The sequence below is a fragment of the Muscardinus avellanarius genome, assembly GCF_963383645.1.
Source record: "Muscardinus avellanarius genome assembly, chromosome: 22".
Lineage (NCBI taxonomy): Eukaryota > Metazoa > Chordata > Mammalia > Rodentia > Gliridae > Muscardinus > Muscardinus avellanarius.
In genome coordinates, this window is record NC_137808.1 from 10,404,423 (window position 1) to 10,428,467 (window position 24,045).

Below are 24,045 nucleotides of genomic sequence, written 5' to 3' on the forward strand. Positions count from 1 at the left end.
GACAGCCAGAAAGGGACATATTTATAAATTCCACAGCATTAAAATTAAAAACTGCTGCTTAGGACGACACCACATGGGGACTGAAAGATAAACTACAAACCAGGAGGAAATGAGTGCAACATGTTTAACCAATAAAGGTCTAGTATCCAGAAGGCTGGAAGAATCCTACACATCAAAAAGGAAGACAGCCTTACTGAAAAATGGGGAGGAGAGCGAGAGTACATGAAAACATAGCATCGGTAATCAGGGAAATTCAAATTAAGATGCTAAAAGAAAGTGTTTCCTATTCCTTTGTCTTGGTGAAGCACCCTCACCGAGATAATAAAAAAAATGAATAACCACACAACTTCAGAGGAAGTATTTTTGGAGATTCTGGGTTCAGTCCATGTCAGGCCAGGTCTGTGGAGCTCAAGGCATGGTGGTGGGAAACGGAGAGCAAGAGAGCGAGAGAGAGCGAGCGAGCTAGCGAGCGAGAGAGAGCGAGAGAGAGAGAGCGAGAGAGAGCGAGAGAGAGAGAGCGAGAGAGAGCGAGAGAGAGCGAGAGAGAGCGAGCGAGCGAGCAGGCTCTGCTCTCACATCATGAAGGCCAGCGCAGGAGACAATCAGCAAGCAAGGGGATCCAAAGACAGAGCACAGGCCTCGAGGCCACACTCCCAGGGATCGACTTCTTCCAGTCACACCGCCTGCCTAGCTTACCATTCAAATCCTTACGGTGGATTTGTTTGCCGATGAAATTGCAAACCTCATGACTTTGTTGTATCAACTCTAAGCATTAATACATGAGCTTTTTTCAGGGGACATTTTATATGTGACCATTACACCCTTCACATAACCATATCTTAAAACTTGAACAGTAAGAAGAACCAGGAAGCTTTTCATGCGTTGCTCTGGGAGTATAAACCGCAATCAGTTGGTACAAGCACTTTGGAAGACAGTTTGCTACGGCCTGAGGACGTCTACCCTACGATGGCAGCCTAAATCCCAGCAGTTCCATTGCGAGGCTTAGAGCTTATCCCAAGTTCCATCAGTCGAGGTGACTGACGTACAGTGATGTTCAGAGCAGCACTTGTCCAGAGATCCAAACTGGAGACCTTCAATGATACCATGCACAGAACAGATAAACAAACTGCAATATACTCAGACAGCAGCAGAGCACATAACAGGATAATGAAGGAACACACAAGCATTCTAAGCTAGCTTTTGAAAACTAAGAGACAGAAGCATGTTAACAGAGGAAAGAACATATGCAATGTGCTTTCATGTACATAAGGTTTAAAAACAAGTAACAGCCCTCAGGTACCGTGACACACACCTGGAAATCCAGTACTTGAGAGGCTGACAGGAGAGGACCACAGGTTTGAGGATAGCCTCGCAACTTAGGGAGACCTTTAGCAGCACAGTGAGCCTCTGTCTCAAAATAAAGAATCAGACAGAGCTGGGAGTATAACTTGGAGGTAGAATGCCCCTGGGTTCAACACTGACCTGTCTTAAAGAGACAAGCAAAACCTAAAACAAACTCAGATGCTTCCAAGTCAAGTAAGGTAAGCTTAGGCCTTACCGAGCGAAGAGACTGGAAGTTTACGTTCAAAGTCATGTGTCGTGGGTTGGGAGTGGCGGTGCACACTTGTAATCCCAGTACTTGGGAGGCTGACACAGGAGGACCCGCAGGTTCAAGGCCAGCCTCAGCAACTTAAGTGAGATCCTACTTCAAAATAAAACACAAAAAGAAATCATTTTATGGCAAAGCTCCTCGAAGGTTAAGGCTGGGCAGCACTGCTGCACTCCGAATACAAGCTGACCGCCGGAGTTTTACAAGCCTGCTCTTTCTGAGTCCGGCATTTAACAGAAGACAGGTCCTCGCCCAATGGTTCTGCTCAGCTCACTTTAGCTTACAGAGCATGAGTGAAGAACCTCCCAGCTGCGACATCCATTAGGACAAGTAGCCAGTACACATGTGGACAGCTGTGATTTTAAACCTCCTGTTAGAAAGGAAGTCGATTTCTTCTAGTAAGAAACACTTTCCTGAAGCATTAGGATACGCTAAGGATAGAAATAAAATCTAAACTGGCTGGCCAAGCCGGGTGTGGTGGCGCACGCTTGTAATCCCCGCACTTGGGAGGCAGAGACAAGAGGATCACAGAGGTTCGAAGCCAGCCACGCTAGCAATAAGAGACCCTGTTTCAAAAATATAAAATCGGTCTGGGAGTGTAGCCCGGAGGTAGAAGGGCTTCCAGGAACCCCAGTACCTCCAAAAAAAAAAAAAAAAAAAAAAAAATCATCTAAACTGGCTGGCCAGCCTCCTCGGAAGGGTATGTGGGTACTTAACAGTACAAGTGGGAAAGTGTGCTATTCTCTATTCAAAGTATCTTTGGGTTCTAGCAAGAAATAAAAAGCGACATTCCCAAAGAACAACTTGAGATATGTCCCTCAAGTACAGAGAGCAAGGAGGAATCGGGAGAAAACAGAGCATCAGAAGAGACATGTTGTTCTACCATGTAGAGTATGCCACATACTGATACATCTATGACACGCTCCTGTAGCCCCAGAACTTGGGCGGCTGAGACAGGACGAGGCCAGCCTCGGCAACTGAGTGAGGCCCTCCAGACATTAATGAGACCCTCCCTGTTTCAAAACAAAAAATACAATAGCTCAGAGGCAGAGTGCCCCTGGGTTCAAACCACCACAGAAAGAAAGGAAAAAAAAAAAAAGAGAGAGGAAGGAAAGAAGGAAGGAGAAAAAAGAACAATACCTAAGAATCCTCAAGGCAAAAATGAGATAAAGTCCAGTGTGTACCCAGTTGTGGGCCGCTGTCCACAGCAGCAACCACCAAAAGCCCTGGAACCCCAATTCTTACTTCCTTGGAAAGGCAACTGCTGCCCCCTCCCCGTCAAATTTCAGGGTTTGAGAATAACACAGAAACTTCTCTTTGGAAACAAGGATGGCTGCTCCATGAAGCAGTAGACTCACGATTCCGCTTTCTCTTCTTCATGTGTGTGTGCATGTGTAGGATTGGACCCAGGGCTACTGGTGCCGCTGAGCTACACTCTCAGCCCTTTTAAAATTATTCTATTTTATTTGTGGCACTGGGGATGGAACCCAGGGGTTTTCTACCTCCAAGGCTACACTCCCAGACCTGTTTTATATTTTATTTGGAAACAGGGTCTCACTAAGTTGCTGAGAGCCTCACTAAGTAGCTGAGGCTGGCTTCGAACCCACGTGATCCCCCTGTCTCAGCCTCTTAAGTAATGGGATTACAAGCGTGCGCCACCACGCCCGGCTTAAATTTTTTTATTTTGAAACAATCTCACTAAGTTGCTGAGGTTGGCTTTGAACCTGCGATCCTCCTGTCTCGGCCTCAAAGTACTGACTGGAATTATAGGTGTGAATCACCATGCCCTCCTTTGAAGTTTTTTCTGATCAAGTATCTCATTATAAAAATATACATAGGACATACCCCCTAACATGCTTTTCTTCTTATATAAAATATTAGTGAAACCTAATTTCTTACTTTTTAAAGAAACGAACATAGATGGTCTGATAGTCTTGTTACCACTGTTAGTGTTTCCCGTGTTTTTTATGTTTAGTGTTACTGTTTAGTTAGCGTTTTCTGTGGTAAGTACACCTCACTTGGGAAATCACAGCAGTGGAAAATCTGGAGGAGCTGGGCACAGTGGTGCACTCCTGTAATCCCAGTACTTGGGAAGCAGAGACAGGGAGGATCACAGGTTTGAAGCCAGCCTTGGCAACTTAGTGAGGCTCTCAGCAACTTTGTGAGACCCTGCTTCCAAATAAAAAGTAAAACAGAACTAGGGGTATAGCCTGATGGTCCAATGCCCCTGGGCTCCATCCCTAGCACTACATTAAAAAAAAAGAGAGAGAGAGAAGATAAATGAATGAACCAGAATAATCATTTTAAGTATTACAAAATTCTCCAGCAGTTAAGAAGTTAAGTAAAAGAAAGATCAAATAGAAAACATGGTATATACTATGAAAGTATTAATTCATCATTAAAGTTTAACAAAAGCACCCAGGTCCTGTGTGCAAAAGACAATGGAAACATAGAACAACTAACATTTTCTTTAATTTAAGCCCCCAAAAAGGCCAAACTAAAGGAAAAGATCTAAGCATGGAGCCAAAATTTGCTGATACTCATCCACTAAAATTCAACGTGTCAATTTTTTTTAACACTCAAAATCCATACTTCTGAAATTAAAAAATGATTCCCTGGAAAGCTGTTGAAACGGAAAATAGTAAAAGAATAATCGATGATAAAAATTATCTAAAATAAACATCATTATTTGCTATCTGGAAACACGCCTCCAGAGGGAGGTCCTTTTCCAACATTCCGTGCTGGCCAGTTATGTGCTTCCGGGATTGACTTATTAATTTCCCAGCTTCTCTTTAGTCAACAGAGTAGTCAGAGCAGGAAATGGGACAAGTCGAATGGTCGCAATCAATCTCATCACCTTCACAACACACTGCGAGTGTAATTAATCCTCTATTTATTTAGGAGACTTCACACCCCTTACATGAAGGCGGCAGCTCCCCGCTGGCTGCGGTTGAGATAATTATGTTATAACAAGGATTGGGTTTCCATCATAATGGGCAGAAGAAAAAGGAAACTGTGCTTCAAGTTGTCAGTTTTTCAAAAAAGCTTTCCTGTGACTCCATTCAAAGGACGCACTTGACAAAGCTCTCCCGGCACAGAGCGCTTTCTAAGTGCACAGATGCCACATTAATCAACGCAAGTCTCTTCCAGAGTGAGATGTTAAGACGGTCCAGGCGCGGGGACAGCTCTCCACGAAGCACGGAACGCTGGTTTACAAGACCTGACTACATCAATCACCAGCACGCGCCCCCGTCCTGTGTGTCTCCTCCCAGGAGCCGAGGTCCAGAAAGCACAAGACCCAGGCGTGACCAAAGAGGAGGGAACGGAGAGGCACACCCGACACTCAGCCAAGTGCTCCTCAGACAAGGGCACGCGGCCCGGCCGTGCCCAGCCACACTCCCCCACTGCCTCCAGCGCAAGAAAACTCCTACGAAAATGGAACACCTCGCCCAATTCATCCTTACAAACCTTTTGTTTTACCAATATGTTAAACTCATGATGCCTGCAGCACATATATAAGTGAAAATGGTAAATGAATTATGTTTCTAAATTTTTCTAAGAATTCTAAAATGTGCCAAGCCTTTCCACACGGCCATTCCTGGGTTTCTGGATACCTTGATAATATTTCATTTTCATCCTCCCTCCCTCCCTCCCTCCTATTGCGTCCTTCCTTTTCTTCTTTCTTCCCTCCCTCACTTCCTCCTTTTTGGTTGTGCTTGAGATTAAGCCCAGGGGTGTTCTGTCTCTGAGCTGCATCCCAGCCCTTCTTTATTTTTTAGTTTTGAAGCAGGCTCTCACTAAGTTGCTGAGGGCTTTGCAAAGTCGCTGAGGCTGCCTTGAACCCATACTCCTCCTGTTTCAGCCTCTCAGGCGAGTACTGGGCAATAGGCGTGCAACTCCATGCCCGACATAAATAAGGATCTTGTACGTGGCCCTGTTACTAAGACAGCCGACGGCAAGCTAACAGGACACTCTTCTTCATCAACAGAAGGGGACTACAAGGACGAATGACTGTCCGAACAGCCTCGCAACTTTCCAGCCGCCTTCGCTGCAACCAGGAGGTCTGCACATGTTTTCCTTGTCTTCTTCTCGGCACGGTCCCGCCCCAGCCTGGAATGCACCCGCTCCTGACTGTTATTATATTCATATGGGGAACACGGGACTGAGCCATTTCACATTTTGCTGCGTAACTCAGCCCCCTTCTTTGTCCAAGCTCTTCTCCATATATCTTTCCCAGCTGTGACCCAAATGTTTCTGGCCACCTCTTTCTGGACGTTCCTTAGGGGCCTCAAATCCACATTTTCAAAACCAAACTCCTCATCTTCTCTCCCAACCCTGTCGTCCGACATTGTTTAATCTCAGCAAAGAAACCTTGATGGCCGAGTTAACTGTCCAAGTCAAAACCTGGATCTCACCTTGACCCCTCCTCTCTTCCCTCCCTGCCCCCACACCCAGGCAACATCCCAGCCTGCCTCAGCACATCTCGCAGGTGCCTGTCTCCATCCTCACCACCCCGTCCAAGCTATGACAGCCCTCTGCCTGGGCCAGCATGCCGCCTGCGCCTAATGCCTCCATTAGACTAAGCAGTCCCAGGGCTGCAGCCGACTCCGCCCAGCCCGCTCTGCTCCCTCGGGTGTCCTGGCGCTCTCACACACATCCTTAGCGTAGCCCCTCGGTTGCTCCTCAAGCCCCGACAGCGGCCCGAGCACTACAGTGGCCGCTGCTCTCCGTAAGCTGCTCTGGTCCGAACACTCCTCTCTCTGCTGAAGGGCCAGAAAATATGTAACCACTTACAGGAAAAGTAAATGCACCCTGAGTATCACTTACCATTACTACAAAGTTCAGCATAAATAGGTCCAGGGCCTCAGAGACACAATTTTTGTTTTCCTTTTACCTCACAACTGCTTACCTTTAAAAAGTTTTACTAGAGTTGGGTGTTGGTGGCACATGCCTGTAATCCTGGTACTTGGGAGGCTGAGACAAGACGATGGCAAGTTTGTGGCCAGCCTCAGCAACTTAGTAAGACCCAGTTTCAAAACAAAAACATAAAAATAGGTCTGGAGGTGCAGCTCAAGGGTAGAATACCCCTGGGTTCAGGCCCTACTACCACACATACACACACAAATAAATAAATAAAATTAAATGTTTAACAGACATAGTATAAAAGGAACCGACTTTGAATACTATTAAAAGTATTATCTCCAGTGGTTTAAAAACACACTGGGAAATAACTGGAGGAAATATTAAAATACTAATAGTGGTTGCATTAGATAAAGTTAACAGGTGACTTTTTTTTTTTTTTTTTGGTGCTGGGGATTGAACCCAAGGGCATCTTACTTCCAAGCTACACCCCAGCCCTGTTTTTTTATTCTTTATTTTGAAACAGGGTTTCACTAGGTCATGGAGGGCCTCACTAAGTTGCTGAGGCTGGCCACGAACCTGTGACCTTCCAGTGTCAGTCTCCTAAGGACTGGGATTACAAGCATTCGGCACCATGTCCAGCTCAACACTGCCGATTTAGAGAAAGAAAGGTTAGATTCCAATTTGTACAGTGGAAGAAATAAACCTCACAAGATGATCTGGACAGTTACCACTGGTTCCTTCTTCCACCTCCCCGACATACTACCCCTTAAAAAAAAATTACTAACATCAGAACAATTAAGAACCTGGGAATTCTGCTTCATTTCCCACAACTTCAAACCATGGAGGAAAGAAAAATTTAAGGATAAAATAAGTCTGATAATCCCCAAACTGACTTGAGGACTTATTGTCCTTCACTTTAATGGAATATGATCGCCACTGTAGTTAAGAAGAAATGTCCCATGTAGAGAAATAGGCACTTACTGAAATGGGATCCTGGTGCAAATTTCAATATCCATTTCATGTTAATAAAATCCCTATTTTTTTTTTTTGGAGGTACTGGGGTTCCTGGAAGCCCTTCTACTTCCGGGCTATACTCCCAGACCTATTTTATATTTTTATTTGGAAACAGGGTCTCTTAAGCCAGCAAGGCTCGCTTCGAACCAGCGCGATCCTCCTGTCTCTGCCTTCCAAACACGGGGATGACAAGCGTGCGCCACCACACCTGGCTATAAAATCCCTATTCTTAAACAACAACAACAACAAAAAAAAAAAAAAAAAAGAAAAAAAGAAAAAAGAAAAGTAAAAAGAAGCCCCATGCACATAGACTAAATTCAAGTTAATTTGATTATGAAAATAAAAGAACAGGAAGCAGCAGCAGAGCATTTGACAAGCTCAGTTAGCAGGAGACTCAAATACAGAGAGGAGATGCCCTTGTGCCCTGGGGGTTAAAGGTTCAATTTTCCATCTGGCACAATCTGGACTCCCAACACAAACGCTGCCCGCCCAGGCGGTACTGGGCACATTCCTGAGCAATCCCCGCGCACTTCCCATAACACAGGTAGAGCCTCTCTCTCGGTTTTGTCTTCCATATTTCACTCTGCAATATAACTGCCTCCCCATGAAAAGGAAAAAAACAAAAAACAAAAAACAAAAAAACAAAACCTCTGGCCCGGTGTGGTGACACACGCTTAGAATCCCAGTGCTTGGGAGGCTGAGATGTGACGATCGCAGGTTCAAGAAAAGCCTTGGCAACTTAGTGAGGCCCTCAGCCACTTAGTGAGACTGTTTAAAAAATAATAATAATAATAATAAGCCAGGTGTGGTGGTGCACGCTTGCAATCTCAGTACTTGGGAGGCTGAGACAGGAAGATGATAGGTTTAAGGACAGCCTCAGCAAGTAGTGAGCTGTAATGAAGCCATTTCAAAAAAATAACAATAAAATAAAGCTGGGGTGTAGCTCAGAGGTAGAATGACCTCAGGTTCCATCCCTAGTCTCTCTCTCTTCTCTCTCTCTCTCTCTCTCTCTCTCTCTCTCTCTCTCTCTCTCTCTCTCTCTCTCTCACACACACACACACACACACACACACACGCGCGCGCGCGTTCTATGTTCTCAGTTAACTGCCTCTTGAGACAGATAATCTGGCTATGTCTGATAAGAATTAGCTATACAGCACTTCCCACTAAATAAAATCCACTCCATTTTTAAAATTTAATAATTAATCTCCTGTTTCCTTGGCCCCTACGATGGTAGATGCTTTTTGACAATTTGTCATAACAAGTGTTGGAGCCCTCTGACGAGTATTCAGACTCTTCCATACAAGTGTCATCAAGAATTCTACCCTGAGGCTTCCAAGGTTGCATTTTTGTGTGTGCTAGGGACTGAACTCAGAGGCATTTTAACTCTGAGCTATGTCCCCAGCCCTATTTAATTTTTTATTCTGAAACAGGGCCTAGCTAGGTGGCTTGGCATCTCACTAAGTTGCTGAGGCTGGCCTTGAACTTGCAATCCTCCTCCCTCAGCCTCCCAAATACTGGAATCACAGGTGTGTGTTGTTGTACCCAGCTGTTATTTTTTTTATACTCTGAAATATGCTGGGGCCTTTAGTCTATGAACATACAACTCTGGTGAGGATTAGATTTGATTAAGATTGTATTCTATGATCGAGACGTGTATACATATGAGTATGTAATATACACACACTCACACCCCACTATAAACTACAGATAGGGGTTCAGACACTCAAGTCTTGAGAATCTGTAGTGTACTCTCAAGACTTCAGCAATGAATTCTCACAACTTCCTGTTTAAATACCCACCTTCCACAATGCACCAGTAAGAATTTCTTCTAATAAAACTAAGTTCTCACCATCTGCACCTTCCTCCCTGAGCAAAGTCAACAAGGTTGCCAAGTTAATCTTGTTACTTCCCAAGTGTCTGCTAGTGATATGGGTTTCTCTCTCATTAAAACACACTTCCCAGGTTATTTCATTTTCCTCCTCTTCCTAGGTAAGCGTGTTTCAAAACATGAGCCTCTAAAGATTCCGCAGTGATGCAAATCTTACTTGGCTTTCTGGATCCACACACAGTAGTCCGAGATGTAGAGGTCATTCAGAATGTAAGCGGGATCATTCTCCTGAAAAATCCTGTGGATGTCCAGGAGACATTTTAAAACAGCACTTTTACCTGAAAAAAATTAAAACATCATCAAATCATCCTTAAGAAAAAAATATCTGATTTTTTTAAACTAAGAAACTCAGATACAGAAAGGTAATATACATAAAGTAGCTCGGAGTTTTAATCATTTCTTAAGACTACATATTTAGCCGGGCGTGGTGGCGCACGCTTGTCATCCCTGTGCTTGGGAGGCAGAGACAGGAGGATCGCGCAGGTTCGAAGTCAGCTGCGCTGGCTTAAGAGACCCTGTTTCCAAATAAAAATACAAAAATGGGTCTGGGAGTGTAGCCTGGAAGTAGAAGGGCTTCCAGGAACCCCAGTACCACTAAAAAAAGAAACAAAACAAAACAAAAAACCCACTACATATTTATCTTCTATCTATTACTTACTCTTTTTTTTTTTTTTTTTTTGTGGTACTGGAGATTAAACCCAGAGGCATTCTACTTCTGACCTAAACCCCAGTCCTATTTTATATTTTTTATTTTGAAACAGGGCCTTGCTAGGTTGCTGAGAGTCCTGCTAAGTTGCTGAGGCTGGCCTTGAACTTGTGATCCTGTCTCAGCTCTCCAAGCGAGGGAGTTAAAGGCATGCAGCACCGTGCCTGGCATTAATTTACATGTAAAATTCTATTTTATCTATTTATTTATTTTTGAGAAAGAGTCTCACTATGTTGCTCCATCTGGTCTCAAGTGATCCTACGGCCTCACCCTCCCAAAGAGCTGGGACTACAGGCGCGGACACCATGCCCAGCTACTTCTTAACACCTGAGAAGGAATATTTTGATCAGGTAATTAAAAAAAAAGTGTAAGCTGGGCATGGTGGTGCATGCCTATAATTCTAGTACTTGGGAGGCTACAGGAGCATCACAGGTTTGAGGCCAGCCTCGGCATTTTACAGAGACCCATAACAACTTTAGCAAGCCCGTTTCAAAATATAAAAAAAAATTAACAGGGGTGGAGATGTAGCTCAGAGGTACAACACTCCTGGGTTCAATCTGCTACCAAAAACAAAACAAAACAAAATAAAAAACATATTGTGTAATGCAGTGCGCGCGCGTGTGTGTGCGCGTGTGTGTTATTAAGGCCTAAGCCCAGAGGCATTTCTGAGCTACATTCCCAGTCCTATTTATTTTTTGTTTGTTTGTTTCTGTGTACTGGGAATGGAACCCAGAGACATTCTACCTCTGAGATATACCCCAGCTCTATTTTTTATACTTTATTTTGAAACAGGGTCTCTAATTAAGTTGCTGAGATTATCCTCGAACCCGACATCCTCCCAGCTCAGCCTCCCAAGTTCTGGGATTACACGCTGCAAGGCAATTTTGAAAGGAAGATTACACACGCTGCTCAGAAGCTGGGTTTAATCGCAAGCCTTCCTTCACCATTTCCACACGTGACACATGTGGTAAGAGACACCTGGCAGCTGACCTAGAAGGGAGAAGTCCATTAGAGCCGCGTCCCCGCAGCCCTGGGCCCAGCGGCCGGGGTCATGCTCCAGCTCTGTGGTGCTGACTCCCCGGCACCATGCCTGCCGACACCTGGGGGTTTTTAGTCTCTTTTGTGATGGCTGCTCTTTCTCTGGGGTCTCCAGCCACTTACGGCAGCTCTCGGCAAAGGCTAAGGCTGGCCTCTTGGCGGCCGTCACGTGGCCCGCGGCCAGCAGCCTCCGGGGACTCAAAAGACTCAGCTCCCACGGGGGCTTTATGCAGTCATGGGCTTGTCACACATCATCTGAGCATGAAAGGCCGCTATGGCCCGAATCTAAGACAATTACTTCTGCTCAAAGGCACTGCAGGAAAGCGACCGTTTTTAGGCTGTTTGCTGCCTGGTCCAAAGGAGGAAGAGAGAGGGGACTCGCAGGGTATCCGGGGTAACTCTGCCCACGGCAGGAGGGCCGGCGAGAGCAGCTGCCCTGGACTCTGATCCCGACAGAGGGGTCCTCTAGGACGCCGGGCCCACTCACGAAGGCACCTGACACCAGTGTCCTGCTGCCATAAATGACAAGAGTCACGGGTGTCTGGCTTTAGGAAAGTGTCTGTCTAATGAGGGTTCACAGAAACATGCAGACAACATAAAGAAAATGTGGGTGACAATAATAAGCAGGGGGGCAGCTGGCGGGATTGAACACATTCTCTGGCTTTCCTAACAACAGGTTTTCCTGCCTGGACACATGTGGCGGCTCAGGCTAATATCTCTTAAAATGACAACAGGATTGAGCTGTTCTAAACGAGAATCCTTTGGCTATCTGAAATCCTCCTATTAGCAGAGCAGGTTGGGCAATAATCTCTCACTGACAGAGCAGCTCATGGTTGGAAGCACTTAAGAAACGGCTCCCGCCCCTGGAAGACAAGACGACCAGAGTGGTGGGTAGTTCTGCGGGCTGAAAGCCAGTTTAGGAAAAATATTGTGAGTCGCCAGCTCTGTATAGTGGGAGCCAAATTCCAACCGTTGACACACCACAGCAGCCAGGTGGCTGTGGCTTGCTGGGTGTCTAGTTTTCTCCTTTAAAGCTTTTACCGTACAATTTAAGAACAAATAATGAATTTCCTTCATTAAAGGAAGGTGGCTACCTTTTTTTATTGTGGTACTGGGGATTGAACCCATGGGCATTCTGCCTTCAAGCTATATCCCCTGCCCTTTAACTTTTATTTTGAAACAGGGTCTTGCTTAGTTGTTGAGGCTGGCTTCAAAGCTGTGATCCTCTTGTCTCAGACTCTTGGGCTTATCGGCATGCACCACCATCTCAAAATAAAAGCTCACATCATTACCTTTATTTATGTATTTGTTTATTTGTTTGTTGCAGTAGTAGGGATATAATCCAGGGGCATTTTACCTCTGAGCTACATCTCCAGCCCTTTTTTATTTTGAAACAGGGTCTCACTAAGTTGCCAAGGGCCTCACTACTTGCTGAGGCTGGCCTCGAACCCGCGATCCTTTGGTCTCAACCTCCCCAAGTACTACTGTCACCATACATCTGGCGCCTACCATCTTAACATATGTAACTTAGTAGATCTCTGGAATTTTGATGAGACCATATGACCAAAAAGGAGTCCTTAGGTTTTATTTTAACATTATTTTTCATAGGCCATTTGGCCATAAAAAGGGATAAGAAAGAAGGGCTGCAGCAAATTAATCAAAATTAAGGGAATTAAAGCAAGGTAACTTGTTTAGTATCAGGCCCCATTAGGATAGAAAATAAGGTCAAGTCCCCAACAATTAACACAAGCACATGCATTAAACTCAGCATTAAGAAAGCTTCTCAGTCTCTCTAATTTTTTTACCCTTAAATTCTTCAGGTGCCAGTTAAGCTCTTAACTTTTTTTGTTCTTCCTTTTGGTACTGGTTGCTCTACCTCTGACTTATACCTCCAACCCTTTTTGTATGTTATTTTGAAACAGGGGTTTCACTAAGTTGCTGAGAGGGTCTTGCTAAGTTGCTGAGGCTGACCTTGAACCTGCAGTCCTCCTGTCTCAGCCTCCCATATGCTGGGATTACAGATATATGCTATGACGCCTGGCTTAACTCTTAACTTCAGAGCTGTACTAAGAAACACATAATGGAGGCAATATGCTACTATTTTAAGCACACATTTACAGTCTCACACCAATATTTAAAAAAGCATTCTGTTTATTAAAATTACATAGAGTATCTGTAATTCACAAATAAAAATAACACAGAGCATATGCATACTGTATAATGTTCCTTCTGTCTGGATGAACAACCCTCTATCCAGTCCCTCATTTGCCATCCAGGTCACAACCAAGCACTTCTGGGAACCGAGTTCCAATCTCCCCAGTGGGCCTGGGCCCCCATGATGCTGGCCACAACTTCCCTGTTAGTCGTTGGGGGCTGCCCACTTGTTCTGTGCGAGGGACCCGGACTGCATGCACTTTATACACATCACATCGTCAACTCTACGAGTCAGGTAGTTTCTTGTTTCCTAAAAGAAAATGAAGCTCAAAGATACCGAGGAGTTGGCCCAGGTCTCACTGCTAGGAAGCAACGGTCAGGATTTGAAAATAAGCGTGTCTGACTCTCAGCCACTGCACAATAAATCCGGTGTCAGTACTCATCAGCTTGTGCTGTGGACTTAACACAAAAACACAGGACTTTTCCTCTTTCTTCCCTGGTCTAGAACCATGTCCAGCAAATTGTGTGATCCTGTTCAATGAAGGCCAGGGGTTCATCTGCAGCCCGCCTGGCCAGACTGCCCGGCTGATGTGCCTGAGTTCTGACCTGTGCAAATCTTTGCTTCTCTGCCGATGCACAGCCTCCTCAAATATAGCATTTTGCATGTGTGTTACTGGGGATTGAACCAGGGACTTTCTACTTCCGAGCTACCCCCTGGCCCTTTTTATATTTTGTTTTTGAAACAGGGTCTTGTAGGTTGCTGAGTCTCACTACTTGCTGAGGCTGTCCTTGAAGCTGTGATCCTTCTGTCTCAACCTCCCAAGCACTGGGTTGACAGGTGTGCACCACCACACCCAGCTCAAATACTTAATAGTTCCTCCCTCTACTGCTCTTTAACTTTGCTAGAGGTTTGCACAGAATAGTTTTGAGTAGGGATTCATTCAGAATATCTGTTGATTGAATCAATTAATAGATGAACTCATCAACCAATTAACACATACTTGAGAGGGCTAGGAAAATGGGGGCTGAGAAGAGGAAGTCAAATCAAGCAGAGGCTCCTCGGTAGGAGGTTACGTGTCTTAAGTGATTTAAATGTATGTCAGTTTGCCTGGCTTTGGATTTTCACTCTCCATACTTCTCTTTTGAGTTTCTTATTAAAAAACATACGAACAAGCCGGGCGTGGTGGCGCACGCTTGTAATCCCTGCACTTGGGAGGCTGAGACAGGAGGATCGCGCAGGTTCGAAGCCAGCCTTAGCTATTTAGGGAGGCTCTCAGCAACTTAGTGAGACCCTGCTTCAAATAAAAATGTAAAATAGGTCTGGGAGTATAGCCCGAAGGTAGAAGGCCTCTGGGTTCCATCCCAGTACCACCAAAACAAACAAACAAACAAACAAAAACCCCCACAAACAAACAAACAAACAAAAACATAAGAACAAACAAACAAACAAAACCCCCCCCACACACACACCAAAAAAACCTGGCAATACACAATTCTGTGCCTCTCCCACCAATACAGCTAGTGTCTCCAGGAACCAGTTCAATACTTCAACACAGCAGGCACTCGACAAAGACTTGTGGAATAAAGTATGATTATGCAGAACGCATTTAAATGAATAAATATTGAAGGAGAACGTGGAATGCCTTTTGAAGTTAGTATGGCAGAAATACTAGTCCGCTCAGCCAACTGTTTACGTAATAATATGACCAAGTTATAAACTGCGCCACTTGAAATTCCTAAGTGCTATATGACATCTGAAGGCTAGGAGAAAAGCTGTCCTTGTCTCTTTCTTTTACTTTTATTGACATTTGATTAACATCACTAAAGGGTGCTTGCAGGAAGGGTTTTACCCATTCTTCCCAAAAGAATGGAGCAGAAGGAAGGAGTTAAAGTTACCAAGGAGATAGGGGCAAAGAGTAAAAAGCTGGGGGTCCTGTGTCCCCAGACGGGCAAGGCTGGGAGTATAGCTTGGAGGTACAATGCCGCTGGGTTGAATCCCCAGTACCAAAAAACCCCCAAAACCCAAAAAGGGATGTCCAAACAAATGAGACTGGGCAGAGGGAAGCAGCTGGTCCGGGGAAAGGCCCTTTGTTAAGGCTAAACAGTTCTGAAGGGGCAAAGCCTGGATTCCTGCCCGTAGAGGAGTCTGGATTAAACACAGAAACTGAGCCAGGCATGGTGGTGGGTGCCTGAAATCCCAGTACTTGGGAGGCTGAGACAGAAACAGGTTCGAAGCCAGTTTCAGCAACTTGGTGAGGCTCTCAGCAACCTAGCAAAACCCTGTTCCCAAATAAAAAATAAAATAAGTCTGAAGGTGTGTAGCTCAGAAGCAGAATGCCCCTAGGTTCAAACCTAACATTCCCTGCTCTTCCACAAAGAGAAGAAACATATAGAAAATGGGACAGGTAAGCAGAGCCTTCTAGAAGAGGAGCCGGAGGGAGAGAAGATTCACAAACCCGAAAAGAGCCTAAGGCCTTATGAAAGATCCTCGTAAAGGCTACTGCAAAGTCAGATGAAGGAAATTCATGGCTCTTTGAAAAGTGTGAACTCGGCCCATCAGTTAGAATGAAATATTCTATAGATTTTCAAGCATTCTTACGTTGGTTTTGGAAGCTCACTCCATTTAAGATCAATATTTCTTTGGGGGAAAGGAGTTATTCATTACTTTCCACTGCAGAAGCACCATACTGACCTTTGTAATAAAAACTGTGAAGGCTGTGGCTGCATTCTGAATTATAAGTCGGCAAAGATTCATCCTGGGAGAACACTAAATGCCAAACTAGGGCTATCTCCGCTTATATTATGGGGTGTTCAGGCTGGTGGTGCATGCCTGTCATCCCAGTACTTGCAAGGCTGAGGCAGGAGGATCGCAGGTTCGAGACCAGCCTCAGCAACTTAGCAAGTCTCTCAGCCACTTAGGGAGACCCCATTTCCAATTAAAAAAATAAAACAAGGCTGGGGGTATAGCTTAGAGGTACAATGCCCCTGGGTTCAATCCCCAGTCCCAAAAAACCCCCCAAAACCAAAAAGGGATGTCCAAACAAATGAGACCTAGAGCACCTACCTGGACAAATACAAGTTTCCATCCTCACCTAGAGCTTGTCAGAGCCACACCTTATGATGTGAATTCTACAGTTCTGCCCTGTGTCAGCAGTAACTAAACACTGCCCAAATTAGTCACAGAACCCAGCGTGTACAGCGACACACGCTGGTTCGCAGTCATTGTTGACAGCAAAGCCTACGGTGTGTTGTGATTTCAGGTTTCCTACTGAGATCAGAACACGGCTGATGAAACTACTTCTTATCAGAGTGATAATGATAAGCAGTCAAGTCTGATTTCCATTCTGACCTACTAAAACTGTCTGAATAATTGATTAGGGTGTAAGTCAAGGCAATCACATCTATTTTTGGTTACCCAATCACAGAACTGATTACTTTTCAAGTGAAAATCCAGAGAACTAAACTACTTCCCAGAACAAAAAGTAACAAGTAGTGGTTGATATATGTGCGAGAAAAAGCGTGTGTGTGTGTGTGTGCGCGCGCGCGCGCGCGTGTAAGCACACACTTGAGGGTTCTGCTACAGTCTTCCCTCTGGAATCCATAATGTAATAGGGTAATCACAAACTGTATTCTCACTGTTTAAATCTATGAATAATGCTCGGATAATCTAGCATGACTTAAAAAAGAGATTAATTGTGATATGTGGTCCAAGCTTAACAATCAGTCATTTACAGCAGATTGATTTTTCAAGGTAATTTTAGCAATTCAAAACATAAATATCTTGAATGAAGGCAAGAAGAAATAACATACCAAAAAAAAAGCAGTTTGTTCCCTTGTTAAAGAAGATAGATTCCCCAATGATAACAGCTCTTTTATCCTATAATCGACAATACTTCAAAATAAAATACCGTCTAAACCGACTAAATGAATAAAAGGCATCTTTCACTTAACTATGATCCATGTTTACAATTGCTATCTACTTTCAAAGAATCTTCTTCAAACAAGGACACTCCCTCCCACCCCCTGGCAAAAACACAGGTCACACAGAAACCAAAACAACCAAACAAACAACAAAAATTACATACCAAACTGTTAGAGCTGTGATTCTCCCTTTTAAGCCACTGAAATCACCAGGATTTTTTCTTTTTCTTTCCTATTGGGGATTGAACCCAGGGACCTCTGAGCTACACCCCTAACTCTTTATTTTCTATTTTGAACCAAAGTTTCATAAAGCTGCTGAGGGTCTAAGTTGCCGAGGCTGTCCTTGAACCTGCGATCCTCCTGTCTCAGCCTCCCAAGTACTGGGATTACAGGAACGAGCCACCACGCCTGGTGGATTTTTGAGTTTTAAACTTCTCTTCTTTCCCTTTCTTAGCCTGAAGTCTGAAAACCAATCTCCCAGAAACACTTTCATCTAAGGGCAAGGGAAGGCCGAGACTCCCCAGGGGAAAAGACAGCAATGACCACACAGGACTCAAAGTGACTTTTACACGGAAGTGTGCCAGAACTAATACACAGGAATGGATGTTGCCCCCTTCCAAGTCACTTTCTTGGAAATTACAAACTTACGATGCTCTAACGATGCTGTTATGGTGGGCACTTCGGAATTTGTTTCAGGGCCTGGAGGTTTCTACATCCTTAAAGCCTGCAAATATTCATCTTCTCAGGCTGGATTTAGCAACAGTCAAAAGTCCTCAGAGTAGATGAGCTTTTCATTGGAAAGGCCTTCGTAACATCCAGTTCTAGATGACACGTCCCCTCCCAAGTGATCCCATCCTAACCCCCAACAGAATGCGTTTCCTTCGACATGGAATCACTTATCATCTGAGCAGGAAAATTTAACTTCATCTGAGCAGGAAAATTTTCTTCTTTACTATTATATCCATAAGCCTACCATAGCCTAGAAAATTACAGGTATCCAAGAATTAGTGAATGACATAATCTACTACAATATAAAGTACTTGAAGTAGTGTGTATCATTCTCTATTTATGCTACCAACTGCTTTAGAAAAAAGTATCACACGTCTGTGTGATTAAATGTCTACGGAGAAAGTCAATCATTTTATATACATGGTGGGGGTTGAAACTTTTTCTTTTGGTACTGGGACTGAACCCAGGGGTATTCTACCTCCAAGCTATAAGCCCAGCCCTTTATTTTACTTTTTAAATTTTGAAACAGGGTCTTGTTAAGTTGCGAGGCTGGCCTCAGACCTGCGGTCTTCCTATCTCTACAAGTACTGGTATTGCAAGTATGTGCCACCACATCCGGCTTGGGTTTGATTATTTTCATGATTTATTATTTTGGGTACTGAACCCACAGGCATTCTACCTTCGAGGTACACCCCCAACCCTATTTTACTTTTATTTTGAAACAGAATCTCACTGGGTTGATGAGAGTCTCACTACGTGCTAAGGCTGTCGTTAAACCTGCAATTCTCCTCTCAGCCTCCCAAGCACTGGGATTACAGGCATGTGCCACCATGGCTGACTACGACTTATTTATATATACAGGAAAAAAGCAAAAATCATGATTACATCTTCACATACTAAATGCTTTTAACTTTCTCATTTCCAGTTTGGGAAACATTATATCTTACCTAGTTGCAGTATCTTTACGGTGTCCCTGTAGGCCTTCATCACCAGCTTGAAATGACGATAAAGCGGGTAGCACACAACTCTCCTTCCAAAAGACACCAGGATTTCACGAACATCAGTCCAAGTCTGTGAAGCGTCGTTTCGTCAGCCATCATTTCCATGAAATGCACCATGCAAGCCAAAGCACACAATGAAATAGGAAACCACTCTAAATGAAAAACTATAAACCTGAATCATCATGAAGCCAGGTAGGAGAGAAATAAAAATCCATAAAATGAGATTATTTTTGTACACTTTAAAATAATATATTTTATCGCCCTCAGCAACTCAGCAAGACCCTGTTTGGAAAAAAAAAAATGTAAGGGGCTGGCTGGGGGTATAGCTTAGAAGTCCAATGCTTCAGGGCTCGATTCTTGATATTAATAACTGAAAAAAATTATTGGAGTCTTACTCTATCAATATGTCATTAATGCTCCTTAAAAATCACTTATGTACTACACTAAAAGAGGTATCAACTCTAACTTATGAATTATAAGACCTTGGCTAAGTTATATAAGCTACGTGATCTAAGTTTCCTCAGATGTAAACCCTCAACACTTGACTCACAGACCTGCTGAGAAGAACAGGCGAAGTAATAGATACAAAGCTCAGCACAGACCCTGGTGGTCCCTTATCACTAGGTTTGCTTCCCATCTCTGAGCTCTGAGCTCTGCTATCTACCAATCTGCAAACACACCTCCAACTCCACCCCACCTTCGTCCCTGACAAACCACTCCCCTTCTTCCTCCAAAATGTTGCCCTCTGCTAGCTTCCGCAATATCCACTTGGCTTCACGATCACAAATTGACTAAAAGGATGAAAACCAAACACACGTCATCAATATATATTCCCCTTTTAAAAAGTCAAAAAATTGCCCGAATTACCTAAAATGAAGTAACAGCAGCAGAAAAGTAACTTTTTTTTTGGGTGATGCTGGTGTTAAACTCAGAAGAATTCAATTTCCAAGGTACACCCCCTCCCTCCCAGTCATATTTTATTTGGGAAGAGGGTCTTGCTAAGTTGTTGAGAGCCTTGCTAAGATTGCCGAGGCTGGCTTCAAAACTGTGATTCTCCTGTCTCATCCTCCCAAGTAGAGATTACAGGCATGCATCACCATGCCCGGCTTACAAAAATAACTTTTTTTTTTTTTCGTGGTACTGGGGTTCCTGGAAGCCCTTCTACCTCCGGGCTACACTCCCAGACCTATTTTTACATTTTTATTTGGAAACAGGGTCTCCTAAGCCGGCGTGCGCGGCTGGCTTCGAACCTGCGCGATCCTCCTGTCTCTGCCTCCCAAGCGCGGGGATTACAAGCGTGCGCCACCACGCCCGGCACAAAAATAACTTTCTGAACAACAAAAATTTCAACAATAGCAATTGGAAACCATACCTCAAACCAGCACAGTGTCGCACTCAGTTTTCTGATATTCCATGCAGACTCAACCTTTGTTTTGGAGAAAAGAGAACGATCACATTCGGAAGCAAAGTCGTGGAAAGAAAATATATACATCTACTTAAAATTGTATCTATGTAGTATTGACACATACAGAAACTAAGAAGTCTTTAGGATTGTAGAAAAACAATTTTTACGGATGAAGATATTACTAAAGAGAAGTTTCTGTTCTGTTGCTTGGAACTGAATAAAGTAAAACTTTCCTACTAGTAAGAGTACCAAGACACAAAAGCAAATAAGCCGGGGCTTGGAAACTAAGCATCAAAGCAAAATGATGCTGGCTCAATTTCTGTTCCGTCCAACTAAGCCCTCCTGTCTCAGCCTCCCAAGTCCTGGGCCTGCAGGCATGTGCCACCGTGCCTGATATACTGTATGTCTTTTAAATAGGAAAAAAAAAAAAAAAATGAGACTCAGGTTTTCGAAAATCTGATTTACAAAGTTTTTTAGAAGGACACATCCTCTATGAATTGAGGCCATTTGAGGTACATGCTAAGATTCTGCTGACGATGGCCGGGGCATGAATATGAACAAGTATGGTGCCATGGAACAAGGCCCCCTCTATGGCCGAAAAGCGTTGAGAGCTCAGGACTTCCCTTCCCCCCTCAGACTCACATCCTGAAACCCTGAAACTTCCCTGCTGTGCTCTTTGGCAGAGACTGAAGCCGAGAGAGAAAAATACCACATCACACTGAACTCACACACGGGTACTACCCCCATCAACCACACAGGTCCTCTGCCTGGGGCTCGCCTAAGTGACTATTGTGACTGACTACGCTCTGGACCAGAGCGCTGATGCTCCGCGCCCAGAATAGTGGGCCACATGGCACAGACACATATGCACCTACGTTCCTCTCTCCCTCCGTGACACGAATCTCATAGCAATAGGCCAGAAGGATATCAATTAAACCGTAGAACACTTGACGATACGCTTTCTTGTCTAGCAGGTAAGATTTATTAACGAATTTCCGTAGCTGATACTTCTCTTCTTCAGAAAAAGACACTACAAGAAAACATTTATAAAGTAAATGTCCCATTGAAATTATTATTATTATTATTATTTTGGTGGTACTAGGGCATTCTACCTCCAAGTTACATTCCCAGGGTCTCACTAAATCGCTGAGGCCTTGCTAAGCTGTTACGGCTGGTCTTGAATATGCAATCTGCCTGTCTTGGCCTCCCTAATACTGGGATTACAGGCGTGCACCACAATGCCTGGCTCCATTTAAGTTTTATAAAACTGACATGTGAAAGATTTACCAAAATTAGAATTTTGAATATGTAAACTGAAAATAAAAGTTATTTCTACTTAACTATAGATACATAAACAACTTACAAGTAGACTCAATGGTTTTATGAAGAGCTGTGTATCTGTTCAAACCTGAGAAGGGTTAATGGGGAAATTTCTAAATGATAGTTGTTCTTTATTTCAGACACCTCTCCTCCTTTCTGTTAGACTGTTCTGCACTTAAAAATATTTAAATACCAGTTATGAACTTTAAAATAAACATAAGACATTGGAACAATAGGAAACTAATGATAACCAAGGAAAACACTAGGAAAATATTCATTATCCATCTTTAAAGTAACAGAAACATAACTTTATATCCACCTTCAATACAAAGTAATAGAAACATTCCCTTATATTAATCAGTTTTAAGGGCATATTTATTTTTATTTTATTTATTTTTATTATTCTTTATCCATATAAACAAAGTTTTACATGTATACACAAATGTGATGTCACACATATTAGACTTGTGGAAAGAGAACGTTTCTTTTCAAAAGGATTCCTTTTTTTTTTTAATTCGTGGTACTAGGTACTGGGTGTTTGAACCCAAAGACATTCTGTCTCAATCCTATTTTCTTTATTTTGAAATGCAGCTCACTAAATTGCGAAGGACCTAAGTTCCTGAGGCTGGCCTTGAATTGGAGATCCTCCTGTCTCAGCCTCCAAAGTACTAGGATGATAGGCACGCACCACCCTGTCTGGTGTGGGTGGTGTGTGTGTGTGTGTGTGTGTGTGTGTTTTGCTTGGCATGGCACTCCCTCTACATTCATCTTTATCAGCAACCTCCCTACTTTAAAGAGCTAATATATACCACTCCACAGTGACCAGACACACAAATATATATGCACCTCCTTTGGCAATACCTGCAGTGTGCCTCTCCAAGTCACCTCGTATGAGGCTGATATATATATATATATTTTTTTGTGGGTCTGGTGATGGAACCCAGGGGCATTCGACCTCCAAGCTACACCCCCTGCCCAATTTTTTATTCTTTATTTTGAAACGGGGTCTCAATGAGTTGTAGAAGACCTCACTAAGTAGCTGAGGCTGTCCAAGAACCGCGATCCTCCGGTCTCAGCCTCCCGAATGCTGGGATGACGAGCGTGCGCCGCCACGCCCGACTCAGGCTGATTTTTATAGAGGTATGATATTCCAGGAGGAGCCATCCTCTGTTCAACCGCTCCCCCTACTGACAGGCATTTATTTTGTTTCTGTTTTCCTGTGTCCTAATACTGCTGCAAGAACCAGCCTTGCCATCTATGTCCCTGGATATTGGAGGCTTTGCTTTCTTTAAGGATTCCTCAAAGCAGATTTATCTTAAAAAGTTGCACTTAAAGCCAGGCGTGGTAGCACACACTTGTAATCCCAGGGCTTGATAGGCTGAGACAGGAGGAATCGCACAGGTTCGAAGCCAGCCTCAGCTACTGAGTGAGGCCCTCAGCAACTTAGTGAGACCCTTTTTTCCAAATAAAGTATAAAATAGGTCTGGGAGTAAAGCCCGGAGGTAGAAAAGCCCCTGGGTTCCACTCCCCAGTACGACCAAAACAAACAAACAAACAAACAAACAAACAAACAAATAAAGTTATACTTATCTGTCTACTTAAAAAGTAAAATACTTCAAAGGCAAAAAGTACCATAAGTATTGAAAAACACTTGCTCAGTGCTAGAGATAAAACAAAATAGTTTAAATTTAATAAAGGCAAACAAGTATGAAACTATAGCTCCTAAGCTCCTCCAATGCCTAGAATTTAGGCAAACTAGTGTCTGAACATCATTTCACAGCCTGTCCTCTGGGGTAGGGGTTAAAATATATATACGGTATTTAGAGATTAAACATGGGCATTCTATCTCTGAGATATACCCTCAGCCCTATTTATTTTATTTCATGTTGAAACAGGTTCTCGTTAAGTTGCTGAGGGCCTCACTAAGTTGCTGGGGCTGTCCTCAAACCTGTGATCTTCCTGTCCCAGTTTCCCAAGTGCTGGGATTACAGGTGTGCGCCACCTCATCCAGCTTAAATATACTCACTGTAGATTACTAAAAACAGAGGAGAGTGAGGAGGGACCCGAGGGGACCCAGCAAATGCTTGCACACTTGTCACTGTCAACTGTATTATGATGCGAGTCTATAATGTACCAGTAAACGTATAAAAATTACTAGAAAACTTTTAGTGCGAAAAATAATGACTTTTCCATCATGTTAGCAATCCTATGTTAAAAAAGGAAGAAATGTATTTGCACAAGCTTTGCTTATATAGATGACAATAATGAAAAGGATATATTTAATCTGTTGGCCAGTGAGGAAAAGAAATATTTCCTTTTTTTTTTTAAAAAAAAAAAGACTTAATAATTCAAGTAGGTGTCAAGTGAAGCATTCCTTTTTTCTTGGTTGAACCC

The 24,045-nt window shown here is 43.6% G+C and overlaps 1 protein-coding gene across 1 annotated transcript in view; it reads right to left on the bottom strand.

Annotated features, from left to right (window-relative positions):
* Positions 1–24,045, bottom strand: part of SHQ1 (SHQ1, H/ACA ribonucleoprotein assembly factor) — a gene marked incomplete at both ends in the record, with an annotated part of 65,540 nt that overhangs the window by 14,574 nt on the left and 26,921 nt on the right. The window contains 4 exons of the mRNA XM_080718222.1: positions 9,535–9,655; positions 18,873–18,996; positions 20,299–20,352; positions 21,207–21,361. Coding sequence (XP_080574348.1) covers positions 9,535–9,655; positions 18,873–18,996; positions 20,299–20,352; positions 21,207–21,361 — 454 coding nt within the window. The remainder of the gene's footprint in view (positions 1–9,534; positions 9,656–18,872; positions 18,997–20,298; positions 20,353–21,206; positions 21,362–24,045) is intronic.